Source organism: Vulpes lagopus, chromosome 3, assembly GCF_018345385.1.
Source record: "Vulpes lagopus strain Blue_001 chromosome 3, ASM1834538v1, whole genome shotgun sequence".
Classification (NCBI taxonomy): domain Eukaryota; kingdom Metazoa; phylum Chordata; class Mammalia; order Carnivora; family Canidae; genus Vulpes; species Vulpes lagopus.
Window position 1 is genome coordinate 115,122,364 of NC_054826.1, and position 19,948 is coordinate 115,142,311.

The window sequence follows — 19,948 nt, forward strand, 5'->3', positions numbered from 1 at the left end:
AAATGAGTTCACTTTCTTCCTCTTTGCCATGTGGAGACCCGGGTGCTCACTCTGAGGGACCCGTCTGGGTGGGAAGATTCGTGAATCCTTCAGTCTGCTCTGGACTGAGGATCTTGACTGTCACCTCCACCCTGTGGGTTCTTCCCAAACATTGTTTAAAATATCTAAAATAATAAGAATACCTATAACCAATTGGGATTTACATAGCCCTCACTAGGTACCAGGCATTGTTTTAAGCACTTTTTGTATATGGATTTGTTTTTTGGTTTTTGTTTTTAAAGATTTTATTTGTTTATTCATGAGAGACACACAGACAGACAGAGAGAGAGAGAGAGAGGCAGAGACACAGGCAGAGGGAGAAGCAGGCTCCATGCAGGGAGCCCGATGTGGGACTCGATCTCGGGACCCCAGGATCACACCCTGGGCTGAAGGTGGTGCTAAACTGCTGAGCCACCCAGGGATCTCCTTGTATATGGATTTGATTTATTTAACCTCCACAATAAGTCTATGACAGGGATACTATTCGGATCCCCATTAAAGCGCATCTAATAATGAAATACTCATAAGATTCCCATAAGACCCCATTCCTGGGCTGTTACTGCGCTAGGGTGAATTTAAACAGTGGGGTGATAGAGGTGCCAGATAAAATACCTGATGCCCGGGTACATCTGAATTTCAGATAAGCAATCATCTTTTAGTATAAGCATGTCTCAAATATTGCCTGGGACATAAGCTTAAAATGATGTGTTGTCTGAAATTCAGATGTACCTGGGCATCCTTCCCTGATGGTGGCAGGTGAGTGGCGGTCTTTGTTCATTTGGGCAAGCATTAGGGGCTCAGCTTCTGTCATAAACTCTCTGAGTGTCTGTCTTCGCTCGGGCTGCCATCACTAAGTCCAATAGACTGGGTAGCTTTGACAACAGGAAGTCATTTCTCACAGTTCAGAGGCTGGGAAGTTGAGGTGCTGCTTGATTCTGTGCCCTGGTGAGGGCTCTCTTGCTCGTTTGCTGATGGCCACCTTCCTTGTGTCCTCACATGGCAGAGAGAGAAAGGGCATGTGCACACTCTGGCCTCTCTTCCTCTTCCTATAAGGACACTAATCCCATCATGGCGGCCTCCCCATGACCTCATCTAACCCTAATTACCCCCCAAAGACCCCCCTTCCAAACACCATCACATGGGGGGTTAACACTCCAGCATATGAAGTAGGTAGGAGGAGACACAGAAATTCAGTCCCTCACAGTGACTCTGCATCCTTGCTGTTGGGCCTCAGTCTCCTCATCCATGCAATGGGCGAGCAGGGGAGAAGGTGGACAAAATATCCTTGAGGTCTGCCTCGTATATCCCACAGCCTTGCCTTTCCGTCTGGGGTGTGTGGGAAGGGCCAGAGGCTGAGTCTGCAAGTGGAACAGGTGGGAAGTCTCTCTCACTGGCCTGTTCCTGTGACACCTCTTTCTGAGCATCAGGTTTCCTCCCCTGGAAACTGGGGATCATAATGGCACCTACTAAATGTTTTGGGGATCTTCAGTGAGATCCTGCAGAGGAAGTGCTTAGCACATGAGTTATTACTGCCAGCTCTTCTGCTGCGGCAGCTGTTGGTGATGTGATAGAAATGGTCAGGAGACACAGCTTGGAATTCCGGTCAGCCCACCCCTCCCATGTTACAGTTGTAGAAACTGAGGCCTGCGGAGGCCAGTGACCCTGCCAAGGTCATCCTCCGTCCAAGTGGTGGTTCTCTTGCTCTCCAGGTTCCCAGCCCAGCAGAAAGCCTAGTTGGAGCCGGAGCAACAGATCTTCTAGATGAAAGTGACTTCAACCCAGAAGGGAGTGTGTGAGTGTAAGCATGTGTGTGTGTGTGTGTGTGTGTGAGAGAGAGAGAGAGAGAGAGAGAGAGAGAGTGAGCAAGAGTGTGCACGTTGATGTGGACCAGGGAGGGCTTCCCTAGGGTCATGGTGGGCCTTTGCCAACCACAAAGGTGAGTGCACAGCCAGGAGCCCTCCTTACCGAGAATGGGCCTAGTCGTCTTCCTCCCCGGATCTCAGCCTTTCTGTGCAAAGCAGGACAGAGCATCAGTCATTTCATCGCTCATCCCATGGCTCCCGACTTTCCATGAACATGCAAATACATGCACCTAGTGCGACTCAGCCATACTTCTGGATTTGCTTTGGAAAGAAATCCCTTTAGATGCTTCTGAGAGACTTGGGAGGGTTTAGCCAGACTACGGCCTTTTCCCAAACCCTTTCCTCCAAACCTGGCTTCCATCACATTGTTCAAGTGGATTAATGAGTGTAGAGCGCTTTAGAAGAGAGCCTGGCATGTCGTAGAAGCGGCATAAATATTTGCTATTAGGGCTCTTCAACCATTACCGTCAAGTTTCCGTGCCTGGCTCGGCAAGGCGCGTTTGAAGCCAGGGTGGGGGTGGAGGTGGGGGGGCTGCTTCTGCAGGGCTTCGGGAGTAGGCGAGGCATCAGGCCTGTCCTTCCCTCCAGGAAGCTGGCATTGCGCTCCTTGCTGCAGGCAGGTCCCAGGCTGTCTCTGCTCTAGTAATATTCAGTGCTTTCTGGAATGCCCACTACGAGCCGGGCCGTGGCTGCCCTGTGAAGTAGGCATCATCATCGTGTCCATTATAGAGATGAGAAAACAGAGGCACGGAGAGCTGAGTGTCCAACGGGGCCGCTGGACTTGAGAGTCCAAGCTGGAGCATAGAGGTCTGAGCAACCTGATGTCCCCACTTTCTAGAATACACTCTGGGGCCTGGATCATAGATCCAGATCCCAGGATGCCCCGTGGACACTGACCCACTCCCCAGGCCTCCTCTATGGGCACAAGGAGTCTGCATATCACTGGAATGCGCCTTAGGGTAGGATAACTTGTGGCCTTGGCCCTGGTTCCTCTCCCCAGACGGTGAGACTGTGAGGGCACAGACCTCAAAGCCGAATAGGAACCCAGGAGACATTGAATTATTTGCTTGATTAACTTTTTTGGTCTTAGTCGGCTCAGGCTGCTATAATGTATAGTGAAAATACCATAGACTGGGAGGCCTGAACAGTAGGAATTTATCTCTCACAGTTCTGGAGCCTGGGAGGTCCAAAATGAAGATCCTGAGCAACTTGGCTCCTGGTGAGTACTCAGCCCTCGGATGGCCACCGTGCTGTGTCCTCACCTGGCAGAGAGAGAGGTGGTGGTGGCAGGGCGGGGGTGCATGGGGGGGCGGGGGGTACTCTGGTCCCTCTCCTTTCTCTTCTTTTTTAAAAAAATTGTATTTATTTATTTGAGAGAGAGAGAGCAGGGGGAGGGGCAGAGGGAGAAGCTGGCTCCCCATGGAGCAGGGAGCCAGACTTGAACTCAGGCACTCGACCCTGGGACTTGAACCTGGGACAACCCTGGGACTTGAACCTGGGACTCGACTCTGGGACTCTGGGATCATGACCTGAGCCGAAGGCAGACGCTCAACCAACTGAGCCACCCAGGGGCCCTCTTTCTCTTCTTATAGGAGCACCTATCCTATCATGGGTGCCCCCCATGACCCCATCTAACTCGACTCACCTCCCAAACACCCCACTTCCAAAGACATGGGATTAGAGCTTCAACATATGACTTTGAAGAGGGAGAGACACAAGTATTCAGTCCATGACACTGTTAAATTTGGTGTTTAATATATCTGTCTTGCAAATGAGAAAACCAAGGGCAGAAAAAATATGTTTTCTGGAAGTGCTTAGTGTTTAGGGATTTCTTTCTCTTTTTTTTTTAAGATTTATTTATTTATTAGAGAGAGAGCGAGAGGAGGGGGAGACGGGAGGAGAGAGGAGGAGGAGGAGCAGACTTCCTGCTGAGCAGGGAGCTGGATGCAGAGCCTCGATCCCAGAACCCTGGGATCCTGACCTGAGCCAAAGGCAGACTCTTAACTGACTGAGCCACCCAGGCGCCCTTTGTTTAATGATTTCTGAGCTCACCCTGATAGCACCACTTGCCAGCTGTGGGAGTAAGTGACTTAACCTCTCTGAGACTCAGTTTCCTCAGCTGTGAAATGGGGATACTGGTGCCCTCCTAGGCTGGTCTCAGCAATTACATACTCACCACCGAATGAATGGCCACTCTTTGGACAATACAAGAAGTCACCCAGTGCTTTTTTCCTCTGTATCATGTGGCCACAAGGGTGACCCAGAGAAGGGAGAGCAAAGCTTAGGCATGAGAGGCCCAGGACCCCCGGTTCTGGCAACCAGAGCCAGGCCTCATGGGTGAGGAGGATGGCCTGATAGTGGGATGTGTAGTCAGGGAGGCAGCAGGAAGCAAAGGCGGTGAGGGCAGCCACCTTCCAGGAAGGTTAAGCACTTCCTCCTGTCTCCTGGGATCTGGGCCCCTGTCGTGGGAGTGGGGTGGGGGCTGGGATGTGGACCCCAGAGCCTTCCTCACCTCCTCTCCTGGCCAGCTCTCAAGGCTGATCTGGGCAGGAGGCGGCAGGGTAGTGCATTTGTAGGCGGCTGGATTGGGGCCAGGGGAGCCAGCAGCCAGATTGAGTGGGAAGGTGACAATTTATTCTTTTAAAAAGAGAGAGGGGGGAGGGGGGAATGAGCCCTGAACTCCACTGGTGTGTGCTTTTTTCTTCATAAGCTCAGAGCTCCTAAAGACTTTGACTCCCACCCCAGCTGAGAGACCTTGGTGGCCTTTAGTGCTGCTAATTGAAGTAAAAGACCTTGCAGTTTGGCCTCCTGGTTTCCAGAGCAACAAGCTCCTTTGTGCATCCCTTCCCCTCTCTATCCCTCCACCCTCCCTCTGTCACCTCTGGCCTCATCTCTTGCCTTCCCACCCTTCTCAGATTCCCAGCAAGGCTGAGCCATTTGCAGATGTTCTCCAAAGGTTCCATTCTCTCATACCTCCGGACCTTTGCACCTCCTGTGTCTGAGCACCTGAAACATTTTCTCTGATTCCTGTCTTTCAGGTCTCAGATGACACATCATCCCCTCCAGGAGGACTCCCAGATCTCCAAATCCGTCTATGCCCCTTTTAGGTGCTCCTGTGACAACTCCCTGAAATTCCCCCATCTGGAAAGGGGACTCTGTGCCCCGTCGTAATCACCCACAGGCTCCTTGAAGAGAGGGTTGTGGCGGCCCCCAGTTCAACTAGGGAGGAAAAGGGGGCAAACAAACGACCAGCTTCCACAATAATTAGGGGGCTGCTCCCTCAAGTTTTTGCTCGCAGGACACACATCCACAAATGACATATTAATGACATTTTATATCTGTACTTCTTTTTCTTTTTGTTTTTTTTTTTAAGATTTTATTTATTTATTTGACAGAGAGAGGGACAGAGAGAGGACAAGCAGGGAGAGCAGCAGGCAGAAGGAAAGGAAGAAGCAGACTCCCTGCTGAGCAGGGAGCCCAACATGACATGGAGCTCGATCCCAGGACCCCAAGATCATGACCTGAGCCAAAGGCAGACACTTAACCAACAAGCTACCCAGACAGCCCTGTGCTAATTTTTCTTAATGTCAATCTCCATTAGACTGTAAGACCCAAGAGTTCAGAAGCCACCATATCTCCAGCATGTAGCCAACTAGCTGCCTGAGCCCAGGTAGGTGCTCAAACAGGAATTGTTGAATGAAAAAGAGAATGAATGAAGGACCAGACCATCAAGATTGAGACAAAAGGAAATGGGCTTAAATGCAGCAGGAAACCCGGGTACCTGGGTGACTCAGTCGGTTAGGCATCTGCCTTCTGCCTTCTGCTCAGGCTATCATCCCTCTACCCCTCTCCCCTCCTCCTGCTCATGCTCTTTCTCTCTTTCAAATAAATAAATAAATAAAATATTTTTAAAAAGAAGAAAAAATGGAGCAGGAATCCCTAAATTAGATCTGGAGCCACACAGCCTGGCTTTAAAAACCACCTCTGCCCCTTAGGAGCTGTGTGATCAAAAAAAAAAAAAAAAAAAAAAGGAGCTGTGTGATCTTGGGCAAGTTATTCAATCTCTCTGTCATTTGGTTTCTTCCTCTGTAAAGTGGGAGTGATTGTGGTACCTACCTTGTAGGATGTGTGGGCACTACATGAATCAATGGGTACAGAGAGCTTGACACAACGTCTGAGTCAGAAGAAAGCTGGGCAGTGTTGGTCATGTTTATCACATTGCCATCCTTATCTGTAAAAGCCATAAACCTAGAGAGATCCCTTCAGGAGGGAGACCCGGATTAGTGCAGGCTACTTTGGGGTTCAGGCTGATGAGAGATCTCTGGGATCCTTCTGTTCTCCGTTTCACAAATCCCAGAGGCAAAGGGGGTGCAGGGATACCAGGCAGGGTGGAGTTCCTTATCGTCCCAGGGCAAACTCATGCCTGTTTGCCTCCCAGACTGCTAATTAAAGGCCTTTGCCTGCCCGGGTGGAAAGGGAGTAATTGAGTAGTGACCTGTCACAGCCCCATTTTCTGGTGTGCTTCACTCCAGGCATCCATAACCACCATTTGTTGGGTGGAAAAAGTCAAAGGAACTAGCAGTGTGGAGGAGGGAGCTTGTTTTCCCCTGGGGAGACTTGATTAAAAATATCCACCAGATTTTAGGGCCCAGGAGAAGCCCTTGGGCCTCAGGGAGAGGGGAGCTCGGGCCTTTGCCTCTTCCTTTCCCCTTCCAGGCCCTTTCATTTGATTATTGCTATCTCTCTACTAGATAAAAGGTTAGTGCCACAAAGTCCCCACAAAGAACTCAGCAACACCCAGCACTGTAAGGGGACGTAGACAGGACTGACACAGCTGCCTGGGATGGGGGACGGGCCGGTTCTGGTCAAATGAGAAAGGCCAGTGGCTCTGGTGGTGATGGGAAGCACTTAGCATAGCCCCCTTGATTAAAACAACTGACTCTTTCTTTCCCCCAAATAAATGCACAGAGGTAGAAGCATGAGCACACACGCACACACGCACTTTTGATTTTGCATTTAATTTCAGGGGATTCAGGGAGCCCCGTTAACCCTGGTTGTGAAACCTGAGCTTATCATTAATAATCATACTATCACAGGGCAATCCATATATGCCATGCATTCTGCGAATTTATCTGGCCACCTCATGAAGTAGATGCTAAAAGACTGTCAACCAGTCTCAGCCCTGTTAATTGCCCATGGTGAAGCATCCTGCGGACTTTCAGATCAAGACTTTGGTGTCAGGAGGCTGAGTTCAAATCCCTATCTGCAGGATGACCTTGGGCAAGTCACTTAACCTAAGTAAGCCTCAGTTTCCCTGTATGTGTTTGGCACATCATAAATGCTCCATAATTGTTGTCCACTACTTAATTATTCAGGAGCTCAGCCAGCTGTTACAGTGGCTTGAAAGGCGAAGACCCCACATCCTTAGGTGACTGCAAAAGGGACCCCAAAGACCAGCCAGTTTGACAGCTGAGAAGGGAGGAAATGTGCCATTGTCACAAGACACGTCAGGCAGAGCTGGTGGCTGGGACTCAGGCCCCCAGATCCCAGTCCAACAGATTTCACCATTGCCCACTGCCACGGGTGAGCCACCTCACGTTGTTCAAGGAAGGTTTTAGGCATGCCCTCCAACCCCTAACGAGTCATCTTGAGTTGTGGTTTCCAAAAAGAGTATCTCCTAAGAGGGCTTCAAGGGAGGCCAACACTTGGGAAAACTTTATTGCCCCAATCATGGGTTTTCCCTTGTGTGCGTTTTTCAGAATTAGGAACACATCTTGAACCCCAGTGGTTTGATGAGCTCCAGATAGAAATAGTTTGATGAGCTGTCGTTTGTCAATAAACACCTGGAAAAATCTCCACCCTCAACAGAGAGCCCGGAATTGCAAATTGAAACAAGATAGTATTTTTTGCTTATAAAATTTGCAAAGATTGCCATGAAAGTGATAACATGGAGCGCTGGCAAGGGCCCTGTGAGGTGGGCACTCTCAGGCATTACTGGGGAGTATAAATTGCTTTCAGGAGGCAATTTAGCAAATTGTATCAAAGCCTTAAAAATCCCTCCTCAGAAAATCACCAGAAATGCTGAAAAAGCTTGATGCACAAGGGCTGTTCATCTCAGCATTCGGTGTAATTGTTTTTAAAGAGGGGAACCAGTCTGATTATCCACAAATTAGGGGGATGATTAAATAAACTCTAGGGGGGGGCATTCAGTGGAGTATTCAAGAGCTATTTAAAAACAATGTTTACAAAAAAATTTATATAATGACATGGGGGAAATATATTCTCACTTTTGGGATTCAGAATACTGACAGGTATGTAGAGTACAATATAATAATTGAATTTTTACAAATCACTGCATTCAAGCAGCACATGAAGAAAAATACACTAGAGCAGTAACATTTTCCAGGTGTTCTATCATGAGCACATATTACTTTTGTCATTTGGTAAATTTTGGGTATGCTTGTGTTCTTTGGACCTCAGGCATGGAATTTGACTTATCATAATGGGCCATGTTTTATTTTCATTCTTGAAAAGGTGTCAGAAGCTGTTTGCAAACCTTGTTTGCACACTGCCAACCCTCCCGCCAGTCTGTGTTCTTTCTGCCCACAGCCATGCCGGAGCTGCCCCGGGCTTCCCTCTGCCCCCTGTTCTGGATGGAGTTCAAAGGCCACTGCTACAGATTTTTCCCTCTCAATAAGACTTGGGCTGAGGCTGACTTCTACTGTTCTGAGTTCTCCATCGGCAGGAAGTCCGCCAAACTGGCCTCCATCCACAGGTGAGTGGACGTCTGTCCCCCACAGCCCGACTGAGCACCCCCTTTGGAAAGGGGAGTGAGAAATGCATTTCTCACTGGTGTTTCTCTTTGGTAATTCTAGCTAATTTGATCTAGCCTGAATTCTCATTGGAACAGTAGAAGGCAAAGCATTTAGCTTGGGTAGCAAATGGCATGCTGCAGGATCCGTCTTCATAAGCGCTGATTTTGTGCTGTGGCCCGCACTACGGCACAGGGGGGCTTGACCCTGTGAAAAACTCACATAAATACATGCAAAGAATATGATATGAGGAATGACAACTGACATTTATTTGTTGGGTGTTTATAGACATCATCATGTTGAAGCTGTCTCTCAAACCATATTAGGTAGGGATCTTCATTGTACAGACACGGAATGTGATCCTCCAAGACGGTGACTTGCTCAAAGTTACCTACCTATAAAGTGGTAGAGCTGGGATTTGAACCCAAACAGCCAAATTCCGTAGCCCACCCACCGAGGCCTCCTTCCACATTCCTCTGTGTCTCCCTTATAAGTCCCAGTCACACTGACCATCTCAAAGTTCTCCAGTCTGGTCCAGCCCTTTTACTCTTCCATACTTTTGCATATTCTGTTCCCTCTGCTGGGAATTGCCATTCCCCAGTAAATACCTCCTCAGCCTTCAAGGCTCATCTCTTCACTGAAGTCACCCCAACTCTGGCATCCTAATTGCACTCATTGCCCGCCTCTCCCAGAGCACTTTCTTTCATCACCCTGTTTTCACATCAGACGTCCTTGCCGACCTGTGGGTTCCTTGAAGCCAAGAGTGCTACGTTCCAATGGTACCCCAACCACAGCTTCACAACCCTGCTTCTGTTTCTCAAGAATCTCAGAAAGACAGTTGGTGCTTTATGCTTTAGAGTCACCGAATTTTGTTAAAAACAGAGAAGGGGTCAGGTATCTTAATTTTTAAGCAAATCCTCCATGGTTTCATCCAACAGATATGGAGAGCTCCCCCTGTAATCTCAGGGGTGCTCAAGAATATAGGGAGGCAGTCAGATCTTCAGGAGAAGAGGAACCACTACAAATATGAAAAACAGAGAATTTAACACGCATAAGTGATGGAATCTAAGAACTGAAAGAGGCAACAGTGAGGCAGACCAGAGATTCACAACGGCAGGAAGGAGGGAAGCCAATCCCACCTCTAAGGGGAGGGCAGACTAGTCTTTTTTCTTCTTCTTTTTTTTTTTTTTAGATTGTATTTATTTATTTGAGAGAGACAGAGAGAGAGAGAGAGAGAGAGAGCAGGAGCAGGGGGGAGAGGGAGAAGCAGGCTCCCTGCTGAGCTGGGAGACCAAGATGGGACTCAATCCCAAGACCCCAAGATCATGACCTGAGCTGAAGGCACACATGCTTAACTGATTGAGCTCCCCAGTTGCCCCAGGGCAAACTAGTCTTAGGGGAGCTGGAGCCACCCAGGTGAGGCAGCCCCTGCCAGCGACTCCCAAGGCAGAGAGGGAGACACATAACCTGGTTTCTCCCTCCCTCCCATCCTTATCCATGCCTCCAACTACTTGCCGGGCAGCTGACAAGAAAACCTGGGAAAAGTGGTCTTCAGGGCAAATCCTCTGTGATATAGAACAGAGCACAGGACTGGCACTTACCAGGATGAGTCAAAGAAGCTCTCGAAAATTTCGAGCCGGGGGGTGCCTCAGGGACTCAGTCAGTTACCTGCCTTCAGCTCAGGTCAGGATCCCGGGGTCCTGGGATCCAGCCCCGCATTGGGCTCCCTACTCAATGGAGTGTCTGCTTCTCCCACTCCTCCCCCCATGCTCTACCTCTTTCTCTCATATAAATAAATAAAATCTGGGGATCCCTGGGTGGCGCAGCGGTTTGGCGCCTGCCTTTGGCCCAGGGCGCGATCCTGGAGACCCAGGATCGAATCCCACATCGGGCTCCCGGTGCATGGAGCCTGCTTCTCCCTCTGCCTGTGTCTCTGCCTCTCCCTCTCTCTCTCTCTCTCTCTCTCTCTCTCTCTGTGACTATCATAAATTAAAAATGAATAAAATCTTTTTAAAAAAAATTACGAGACTATGGAGGAAAATGAAATACATGTGATAAAAAGTAAATTCTAAAATGATTTCAGGGGCACCTGGGTGGCTCAGTCGGTTAAGTGTCCAACACTTGATTTCAGCTCAGGTCTTGATCTCAGGGTCATGGGTTCAAGTCCCATGTCAGCATAGAGCCTGCTTGAGATTCTGTGTCTCCCTCTTCCTCCGCCCCTCCACCCCAGAACACTCTCTTTCTTAAAAAAACAAACAAACCAAAAATCCAAATGAAGGTTTCCCTCTAGCCAGTCCACAGGAAGGGCAGCTCACCCTGCTCATGGTGCTTATAACCTTAACCTTGGTTAGCCAGGCACCAAAAAGGGTTCCAGGCAAACCTGGATGCTTCTGGCAACCCCTGACCCAATTCCTGCTCTTTTCTGCCTCAACTTACCTTCTTCCTGTCTTCTCAACTGCCAGTGCCCCTCCTTGCCTTTCTCATACTAACATTCTCTCCCTTCCTTCTCCTTTACAGGTTGTTTTCCATTTGGCCATATAAAACTTTCTTGCAAACACGTAGGAAAGTTAAACCTGAACAATTTATTCAGCTATTATACATGGAATTCAGTTTGCAGAAAGCCAGACACCATTGTAAAATCCCTAATTATATCTTGTCTCTGAGACACAACCCAATTCTGTATTTCTGGTGTTTTCTCCATGGTTTTTAATTTTTTTTTCTTTCATAATTAAACACACAATCAGCTTATGTCCGTGGAGCATCTGATTGAAGCTTCAGACCCTCATACTTTCTGCTTACCTAATAATTTCCATCTTTGTTCGATTGAATTAAGTTCATCTAATCCGTGCTCCTGGATACTTACGGTAGCAACTTGGGCTTCTCTCTGTTCCAGTTATTTTGACTAGATATGGGGGAAATGCAATAAAATATTGAAATAGTTTCCCAAGCAAGTGTTGTTGAACAAAGAGGGCAAAAATCACTAAAAGTGACTGGACAGCCACTCCACCAGATGACTCCTCAAAATGTATGTTCGGCCGTCAGTGTAGCCACACGGTGAATGAGGGAGGCATTTGGGGATTCCAACACTTGCCCAGCTGGGTAGGACCAAGGTCAAAGACCCATTGGGCTGAAAAACACTTTGTCCCCAGAAATTGGATCATTCACATGTCAGAACACACACTCTTGGAACATTGATATTGAATGGAGCCTGCTGATGGCATGAGAGGAAATGTCAAATAGATGTAAGACTTGCTATTGGTCTGTGTGGTCCTTGTGGCCCATTTGGAGAGACCAGACCATGAGAAATAGAGAACTAAACCAACCAGCCTGCCCCTGGGAGGTCAGAAACGTGTGCTCCAGGTGGTCCAGGAGCAGTTATGGGTGCTCACAGCAGACTTCCTGGAAGAGCTGGTCCTGGATCCAGGACCTTGAAGAATTTAGGAAGCTTAAGGAATGGGAACATCAGATGTTCCAGTTGGAGAAGCCCATGGGAGGAGATGTTATATGCACTAAGGGCACTAGAGTCAGAGAGTCCTAGACTAGTCCTACCTCAGCCTCGTCCTCCTCACACCATCTAACCAAGGAGACCAAGCATGTGAAGCTCTCCCACGGTTAGCTCGACTGAGTGCTCAATAGTAGGAGCTGTTAATGATTTCATTTGTTAGAATCCTAGACATCTCAGGGCGTCAGTTCTTACTTAGCGGTCCCATGTCAGCTCATCTTTGCGAGGGCACGCAAGCCCTGCCTCACTCACCCTCTTTTCCCTCCCTTTCCTCCAATTCAGGCTGCTGTTACAACAATACTACAGACAGGGGGGCTGATAAACAACAGAAATTTATTTCTCCCAGTTCCAGGGGCTGGAAGTTTAAAATCAGGGTGCCAGCACAGCTGGGTTCTTGGTGAGAGCTCGCTCTGAGGTTCACAAATGGGCCATCTTCATGCTGCATCCTCACAAGATGGAAGGGGTGACAGCGCTCTCTGGCACCTCTTTCTTCAGGCCCCTCATCTCACTCCTGAGGGCTCCACCCTCACGATCCAATCACCTCTCAAAGTCCCCACCTCCTAATACCATCACATCGGGGGTTAGGTTTCAACATATGAATTTGAGAGGGACCCTAAGATTTAGTTTATAACAGTATTTGCTAAGCAACTCCCTGAATGTGACTGCCTGGAGAATCATGTCAGGAAAGATGCTGAGGGCCAGGGGTCTAAGTGCTTCTGGAATGGAGTAGTAATTTCTTCCACAAACACAAAATTAAGGAGAATAAAAGTGGGTGCTTTGATTTGCTACCAATGGCTCAAGACAAAGGCCATCCAATGGTGGGCATTTTCGACAAGATGGCAGCCTTTGGAGGGTGGCCATTCCAATGAAGCCAATGAGAGCAGATATACTTTGTGGCAACATAGAGGGTCCGTCCACATAGTCCTGTTTTGAAGTGAGTTGTTCGCTAGGTGTTAGGTCCGAGGCTGATAATTACTACCTTATAATAACTTCCTCATCACACCAAACTTTACCTTTAAATGCCAGGTGGAAGCCAAAACTGGGAATCCCCTGTCCAGTGGGATCTGTGCCTTTGGGTCTGGGAACCCTGTGAGTGCAGTGTGGCTTTTGTTCAGCCATGTGCTTTCACTTGCTTTGTCCACCCTCCTGACCTTAGCCAATGGCATTTCTCAGGCTCACTGATGTCAGAGCACTGGGTAAGCCGTCATCACCCTCCACGGTCTTCCTGCAGCAACCCCATGTACCATGTGCCCACATGACTACAACCCAAGAAGGAAGGGCAGTGGTGGGAGCTGGGCCCTTTCCAGATGCCTGTGTCTGTTTATCAGGAAGGAGAGTATGTCCAAAGTGTCCATTACAAACTTCCCCTCACATCCAATCGGCCAAACTGGGTTTTATGGCCAGCATTAGCTCTAAAGGAGGCTGGAAAGTGAAATCTAGCTTGCCTAACTTCTGCAGGCAACAGGCAAAGGGATTAGACATGGCTGTGGAGTAAGCAACCAGTAGTATAATTTCTGTGCCCGAGTGCCAGTTTGATGCGAGGATTCACTGAGTTCATGGGTGCAAAACAAGCACAGTGCGCAGAAAACATTTTAATGATCAAATGAAAATCTCTATGTCTATCTCTCCATCCATCCATCTCTATTTCTTTGTTATTTTTGGCAGCAGACTGCCTTCAGTGTCCTCCACTGATTTCTTTTGTTAGGTGAATTATTTTATAAGCTCTTTGCAATAGGAGGTGAGAATCCCCCAAAAGACCCCAATACCTTCTGCTATGGTTTGAATATTTGTGTCCCCCCCCCAAGTTCGTATGTTGAAATCCTAACACCCAGTGTGATCATATTAGGAGGTGGGGCCTTTGGGAGGTGCTTATGCCATGAGGCTGAAGCCCTCATGAATGGGATTAGTGCCCTCATGCAAGAGACCCCACAGCGCTCCCCTAACCCCTTCCTCCATGTGAGGATAAAGTGAGAAGTCTGTGACCCAGAAGACAGCCCTCACCTGATCATGCTGACACCCTGACCTTGGACTTTTACCCCCCAGAACTGTTCTGGAGAAATAGAGTTCTGTTGTTGGAAAGCCATCTAGTCGATGGCATTTAGATATAGCAGCCTGAAAAGACACTTTGTAAGGAGAGTGGACTGTTAACTGAAGAGCTTTGGTTTTGCTGAGTGGGCTCTGCTAAGTTCAAGCCCAGGGCTGAATTTTCCAGAAAAGCAAAAGATTTTGGAGATGGAATGTGAGAAAAAAAAATTAGTATGGTAAGTAAAGACTCGCTGCATAAGGAGGGCTTTTGAGAGAAAACAAAAATGTCTAGTGGAGATTTGTCTTAAATTATTTCATGTGCATAATGTAGTATAAACCTCTTTGTCTCTTCACGATATTGTCAATATACTCCAGCTTGTTCACTTGTGTTTTGGAGGCAGATTTAAATTTTTAAGATGAATCGCAGTGCTGAGATCTGCTTTGAACCAGGATGAATCCAATCCAGGGGTGCCTATGAAAGACAGTCACGCAGCCTAGGTGGCTCAGCGGTTTAGCGCCACCTTCAGCCCAGGGCGTGATCCTGGAGCCCCTGGATCGAGTCCCATGTCGGGCTCCCTGCATGGAGCCTGCTTCTCCCTCTGCCTGTGTCTCTGCCTCTCTCTCTCTCTGTGTCTCTCATGAGTAAATAAATAAAATCTTAAAAAAAAAAAAAAAAGGAAGAAGAAGAAAAGACAGTCACATCTGGGTGATGTAATTAAAGAATTGCATCATACCGTCAATTGACGTTGGTCCAGGAAGGTTAACAAGGATTGCTTTCAATTTTCAACTCTGTCCTATGAAAAGAGGCAAGGAGTAACATGCAATGGCGTTGCTCACATTTGCAGCTGGGAAGAGAATGTCTTTGTATATGACCTGGTGAACAGCTGTGTGCCTGGGATCCCAGCTGACATCTGGACAGGGCTTCATGATCATAGACAGGTAAGAAAGCAATGGCCATCAGGCCTTCTTGGAAGCTCCAGCCAAGACGCCACTTCGATTTAGCCAATCTTTCGCATGGCATCTAAATGCCAGGTGACTGCTACGTGCCCCACACACAGAGAGAAATCAGACACCAAGACGTCCCAGTTAGAATATAGTGGTGCAAAAGAGCATATGATGGGAACACAGTATGGTCAGAGAAGCCTCCATTTGGGTTTGAGTTCCCAAAAAGTCATACACAAATGTGTAATTACATGTGCAAGAGATTTCTGTGGGGAAAGATCTGGGAGGATAAAAAAAAGAAAAAAGGAGGCAGGGAAGGTGTCCAGGCAGAAATGTGGGTCTGAGACCTGTGAGGGGAGCAGGGGAAGGAAGGGGAAGGCTGGAGAGGAAGAGCCTCTGATCACAGCATATGATCTGAGAAAGATTTGGTTAGGCCAGTGGGGAGTTGCCTGAGTTGTCTCTTGGGCAAGAATGCCATTAGAGGAGTGCTGCACCCGGCAGGAATGGGGCAGCCATCGCACCCTCGAGTATTTGCTGAGACAGGGCCTGGGCACAGCCTGGAGGAAGCCAGGTCTCTCTGTGAAGGCAGGAATGGACCCAAGGGGGCAGGCGAGTTCAGGCCGTCAGTCAGCTATGTTCCCTGTAGCCCGTCCTCCTAAAGGAGCTCTCAGCAGTGTCCTTCCATGGCTACCCCGGCCCCCTAGTTGAGAGACGTTTAAGCTGGTGTCTAATGGATATATAGGAGTCAGCCAGAGGAAGAAGTAGGTAAAGGGAATAGCATGGGCCAAAGGCCTGAAGTGTGAGCGCTCGTGACCCATTCAAGGACCTTAAAGACAAGCGAGTCTGGGATGCAGAGTGGGGCAGGGGTCGATGGGTTAATGGTGAGGCATTGGGCCAAAAAGGATAGCCAGCGCCAGACCTTATAGCTGGCGATATCCTTGCAGACTTCACGGGGACATTGTGTCCCCATACTTGCCCTGGGTGAGCTGAATACTGTCTCTCTTCTGCACCTGTGCTGCCAGCCTCACCCCAGAGTACTGTGGGGCACAGGTCTCCAGTTCCAGCTCCTGTCCTGTCACTTACTGGTGGGTAGATGACTTGGGGCAATTTTTTTTTTTTTTTTTTTTACCTCTCTGGGCTTCAGTTTCCTCAGATACAAAACTGGGACAATGATAATAATGCCTTGGTGTAAAAAAGTAAAGAGCTTAGCCTGGTGCTTGGCACACTATCACAGCTCATTAGGCTGGTGGGAGCTGCTGTCAAAGGAGCAAAAGTAACCATAGTGGCCAAACTCAATAGAGATCTATCTTTTAAATCCATAGAGTTCATCTGGCAAGAACCTATATAGAAGTTGTAATTTAAAAAAAAACAAACCACATTTCTATTTGTAATAGTAACTTTAAAATAGGACTATGTGGGTTGGGGGGGGGTTGGGCGGCTCAGTCGGTTAAGCATCTGACTCTTGGTTTCGAATCAGGTCCTGATCTCAGGGTCGTGAGATCGAGACCCAGGTTGGGCTTCCTGCTCATCGAGGGGTCTACTTGAAGATTCTCTTTCTCCCTCTGCCCCTCTCCCCAGTTGTGTGTGTATGCTCACATGCGTGCTCTCTCTCTCTCTCTCTCTCTCTCTCTCTCTCTGTGTGTCTCTCAAATAAATAAATGTTAAAATAAAGTGGGATTATAAGGGTGCCTGGCTGGCTCTGTCAGAAGAGCGTGCAACTCTTGATCTTGAGGTCATGAGTTCAAGCCCCACATTGGCCATAGAGAGTGCTTAAGTAAATAAATAAACCTTTAAAAATATATATATGAAATGAAATGGGATGATGAAGACACTCAACTGGGGCTTAAGGAACTTGTATTACAACATTTAAGAATGATAGTACAGTAAAGGGGCTTGTTTTTTTAAATTTTCTTTTCGGGGCTGGGGCACCAGGAACTGGGTACCAGCTAAGTCCTCCATGGGCTTTACCCCATCAGTCCCCCAGGACCTTTCTGGGGGCAGACATCAGCCCCAGTGGTAACGGTGCAGAAACCGACACGGAGAGGTAAGGTCCCTTGTCCAGATTGCGGTGAAGAGGTGGGTAGAGCTGCAGGGACAAGCTCTGACCTCTCTGGGAGGCGCATGCCATGCCCGTGATCGCCCCCTCCGCAATCATCAGTGCTCCGGGGGAGACTTTTCTAAGAACTTGAATAAATGCAGAAACGGCTTGTGTTCCAGAACATTGCAAAGATGTAGTCCTCTCCACAGTTAATTTGCACATTTATTTTAACACCAATCAAATTCCCGACAGGCGTTCTCTTGTAATTGGACAGAGCGGTCCCACGTCGGGCAAGAAAAATACACCCTCTGTGGACAAAGGGAAAGAAATGAAGGGTGACCCCTGTCTGCTGGTAAATTAAAAAAAAAAAAAAAAGTGTAGTAGGTAAGGTCTTGGGTTCGAATCTCAGCACTAATGCTTTATGAAGCTGTACGACTTTGGCTGGCTAGACCACTCCGATCTCGGTTTCCTCACCTGTGAAATGGGGATAAGGGTGCCCACCTTGAGGACAGCGAGGTGAAAGCACCTGGCGTGGCCCCTGATGAGGCTTCACTGAGCGGCAGCTGGCAGGGGTAGCACGACACTATCTCACAGCCACCGAGGACCTCTGTCCTGCTCCATAGGGAGGTGTTGGGTGTCATTCCCCAGCTGGGGCTGGCTCTCATGCCAGATCTTTCTCTCATGGGCTTACTTCCTCCACTCGGGATGGGACTGCCCAGGAAGGCCAGTTTGAGTGGACGGATGGCTCCTCCTATGACTACAGCTACTGGGACGGGAGCCAGCCAGATGACGGCGTCCACGCGGACCCCGAAGAGGAGGATTGCGTGCAGATATGGTACCGGCCCAGCAGCGGTGGGTGCCCCAGGGAGCAGGGCTCCTGCAGGGGTGCTGGGGAGGTGCCGTGGGCAGCCAATTAGGTGGCTAGGGGCGCCAGGGGCCTTCTCCACGGTGGATGCAGTTTAAACAGTACGTGGCAGTGCGTGGTTGACATGCAGGCTGCAATCTGCGATTGGAATGAAAAGGTATTAGTGGTAGGGGTGGGGCCAGGGTGGGGAGCACTTGTACAAGGAGCAAAGGACAGGATGGTGCTTCTGTGTCAGCTGGCCAGGGCACCCACGTGCAACCCTAGCCCAGGCTCCCGAGGATTGGAACTGAAACCTGGCTGCAGAAGCATGCAAGTGTAAGTGGTGAAAAGAATACACACCAGGGTTCGAGCCCCAGCCCTGCTGCTCTCCAGCTCTGTGTCCTTGCAGGGAATTACGTGTGCTCTCGGACATCCCGTGTGCCCTTCTGTAAAATGGGTTTAGTAAGCGTTCCTACCCACAGGGCAGATCTGGGGGTTATAGGAGATACAGCTGGGCCGGCCTGGAACCCCGGCTCCACCCCTTATTAATCTCGGGGGCCCAAAGTGAACGCCTTCACCTCTTGGTACCTGGATGTCTTCATCTGCAAAATGAGCTAATGCTACTTAACTTGCAGGGTTGCTGTGAAGAAGAAAGAAGCTAATGCACATAAGGTGGCCACTATGGCTTGCATGCAGTATTAGCAATCGCCGCCATCAGGATTAACGGTATCATCACTCCTCACACCAACCCTGAGAAGTAAAAACTATCAATATTCTCATTTGGCAGATGAAGAAATGGAAGCTCAGAGAAGTTCAGTGATTTGCTCATGGTCACACAGCAAGTAGTGAAGCGGTTTCAAACAAAGATTTACTGAAGTCCAGATTCAAGCACTCAACTGCTACTCCCTGGGTGCTCTTTTTCTTTTCCTGGTCAGGAGAGGCAGGTATGGAACAGGGACTTGCTACCCTGGAGACCAGGCTGGAGCCTGGGAGCCAGAGCTGGGCCTAGTATCAGGATGAAGTTTGTCCTGCCCTATCCACAGTGGCAAGTCAGGACTAGCCTTATGAGAGAGAAAGGCTGGACAGCAGCCTCATCAAGCATCAGCAAGAAAGGGGTACCAGTGCAGATGTGAGGCCACTGGAGAGGGCTTTTACTCCAGTGGGGTGGTGAGGTGACTTTTACTGTGGTAGGTGGACCCTCACCCAGATTCTCTGCTTCTTTCCATCACAGCTCTGAGGTCCTGGAATGATAACACCTGCAACCACAAGTTCCCCTTTGTCTGCAAGATCGCCTCTCTGACCATTCACTGATCCAGTCTTGGCCCCTCACAGTGAGCCCAGCTCCAACACCATCTTGTAGCTGTACGTAACATAGATCAAACAATAATGTGAAACACAGATGAGATAGAGCTCCCGGGCAGAGATTTGAAGCAAGCAAGCTTTAATGATACAGAGTGGTTACTTGGTCATAAGTGACAGGATACACAAGATAAACTGGCTTGATAAATAAAAAGGGGCGGCAGATTTGTTGCCCCAAGTAAACAGAAGTCCAAGGTTGTTCTAGATTCAGACTTGAATTTCATTGGCCTGGCTCAGCACATTCCACTTTGGTGTATGTTGGTTGGCTAGGCCCTGCCTAGATGCACATCTCTGGGCAGGAAGGGATGGGAGTCAATACCATCTGAACCACGTGGACCTAAAGAGGTGGGTGGTTCCCCAAAGAAAAACAAAAATATTAACGAATCTATACATTGCCAGTGGGAGAATAAAACAGTGAAGCCATCCTGGAAAACAATATGGTGGTTCCTCAACAAGTTGAACATAGAATTACCATATGACCCAGCAATTCCAATGCTGGATATATACCCAATGGTATTGAAGACA

The 19,948-nt window shown here is 48.6% G+C and overlaps 1 protein-coding gene across 1 annotated transcript; it reads left to right on the forward strand.

The window, feature by feature from the left end:
* The first annotated feature begins 5,432 nt into the window (after positions 1-5,432).
* Positions 5,433-19,611, forward strand: CLEC19A (C-type lectin domain containing 19A). The gene is made up of 5 exons (XM_041749215.1): positions 5,433-5,571; positions 8,511-8,676; positions 15,086-15,179; positions 17,940-18,072; positions 19,296-19,611. Exons 2-5 carry the CDS (start codon positions 8,513-8,515, stop codon positions 19,373-19,375), a joined length of 471 nt encoding a protein of 156 aa, XP_041605149.1. The 5' UTR covers positions 5,433-5,571; positions 8,511-8,512; the 3' UTR covers positions 19,376-19,611.
* The last annotated feature ends 337 nt before the right edge of the window (positions 19,612-19,948 follow it).